The 1477-nt window shown below is 28.2% G+C and overlaps 1 protein-coding gene across 2 annotated transcripts in view; it reads right to left on the bottom strand.

The window, feature by feature from the left end:
* Nucleotides 1-763, bottom strand: part of LOC102674416 (odorant receptor 13a-like) — a 3304-nt gene extending 2541 nt beyond the window's left edge. Inside the window, exons 1-3 of one of the 2 annotated variants that reach the window (XM_031509297.1) lie at nucleotides 673-763; nucleotides 359-598; nucleotides 60-185 (exon numbers count right to left, since the gene is read on the bottom strand). In XM_031509297.1, the coding sequence (XP_031365157.1) occupies nucleotides 60-185; nucleotides 359-502 (270 nt within the window). In that variant the 5' untranslated portion in view covers nucleotides 503-598; nucleotides 673-763. Of the gene's footprint in view, nucleotides 1-59; nucleotides 186-358; nucleotides 645-672 lie in introns of those variants that run through there. The other variant, XM_006607726.2, reaches the window with a different exon arrangement.
* Between the last annotated feature and the right edge of the window lie 714 nt (nucleotides 764-1477).

Genomic DNA, 1477 nt, shown 5'->3' with positions numbered 1-1477 from the left:
AGAGAGAGAGAGAGAGAGAGAGAGAGAGAGAGAGAGAGAGAGAGATTTAAAACGCGTACCTGATTGAAATAATATAGGAAATTGATATACTTAACAAAACACATTAAACTAATGACTAAAGGTGCAAAACTTTCCAAAAATGACTCGATATCACCAGCAATTATGGCAGTTATCATTCCTCCAAACTGAAAAAAAAAAATATTTAAAACCGTATAAGTATAAATATAAGTTCCAACCTTCTTTTTAAATTAATATTATTGTAATTTCGTGTCCTCAAGTGTATCTGGATAATTATATTATAATTATATATATATTTAAAAAAAATAATAAACGTATGTTTATTCAAATGCATCGATACCTGAAGAATTAGCTGAGCGATAACAATGGGGATGAAGATAATTCCAACCAGACTTCGTTGAAGAATGGTTTGATAAGGCCATGCGCTTAGCACGAATAAAAGATATTTATTCACTCGCAGATACTCGTACTGAATACCATCCATTCTAAGAATTTTAATATCTTTTTACGGCGACTACTTTCCAAAAACTGATCCCAGCAACTTTGCCGATACGTATGTTGACAGTCCACTCGACAGGAACTGTAATTACTATCGTTAGACATTCCGTTTGAAAGGCTGTAATTAATTCAAGGAATAAATTGATTCGTTCGGACCGTATTACGAAAGTTGAAAAGCGTAAGTTGGCAATTTACGCAATTTGCGGACTTAATTCAGCTACTTTTACTGATAGTCTATAATTTTGAAAAAAAAATGAGAGATAGATTAAAAACGTGAAGTGGAGAAAGATATAGAAATTATTCTTGAACCGATTGTATTGAGATTGAGATAGTCTGACTTCGATTCTTACAATTAAAAAAATATAGATAACGAGATAGATATTCGTGATATAAAGTTTTGGTATAAAAAAGTTGATAAAATATAAAAAAATATATAAACAATCATGTTATATTAGTTAAAAAAAAAGAAAAAGAAAGAAGACAAGACGCGTTAATTTATTAAACATCGATAAAGAAGTATCATCGGTGGGTAAGTAAAAAGGTTAATTGAAAAAAGTATTCGTAAATTTTTGACGATTCCTCGATATTTATACATATTCCGTTTTAAATATTTAATTCGTGTTTAATTAATATTTTTACAAAATTAAAATTGAAAACATTTCTTTTTATATGTTTTACATTAGGTATATTTATATCGTCACTTTTACGAGATAATAGCTAACAACCATTTGAGTATTCATTATTGATATACGTAGTTAATTATGACCCAAATAGATAAAAAAAAATACGATTATATTTTAAAAAAAAACAAACACGAACGATTCTATTTTTATTGCACTCGATAATTTCGATAATGGAAATTATATGATTACATGAAAATTATTGAAAATTAAATTTCTGCCTTCGTTCATATGACAAATGTTTTCTTCGTCGGACAAATTTAAAGCTATCTAACACTGGT

Source organism: Apis dorsata, unplaced genomic scaffold (assembly GCF_000469605.1).
Source record: "Apis dorsata unplaced genomic scaffold, Apis dorsata 1.3 scaffold_11, whole genome shotgun sequence".
Lineage (NCBI taxonomy): Eukaryota > Metazoa > Arthropoda > Insecta > Hymenoptera > Apidae > Apis > Apis dorsata.
This window is presented reverse-complemented; position numbering and strand designations above follow the sequence as displayed.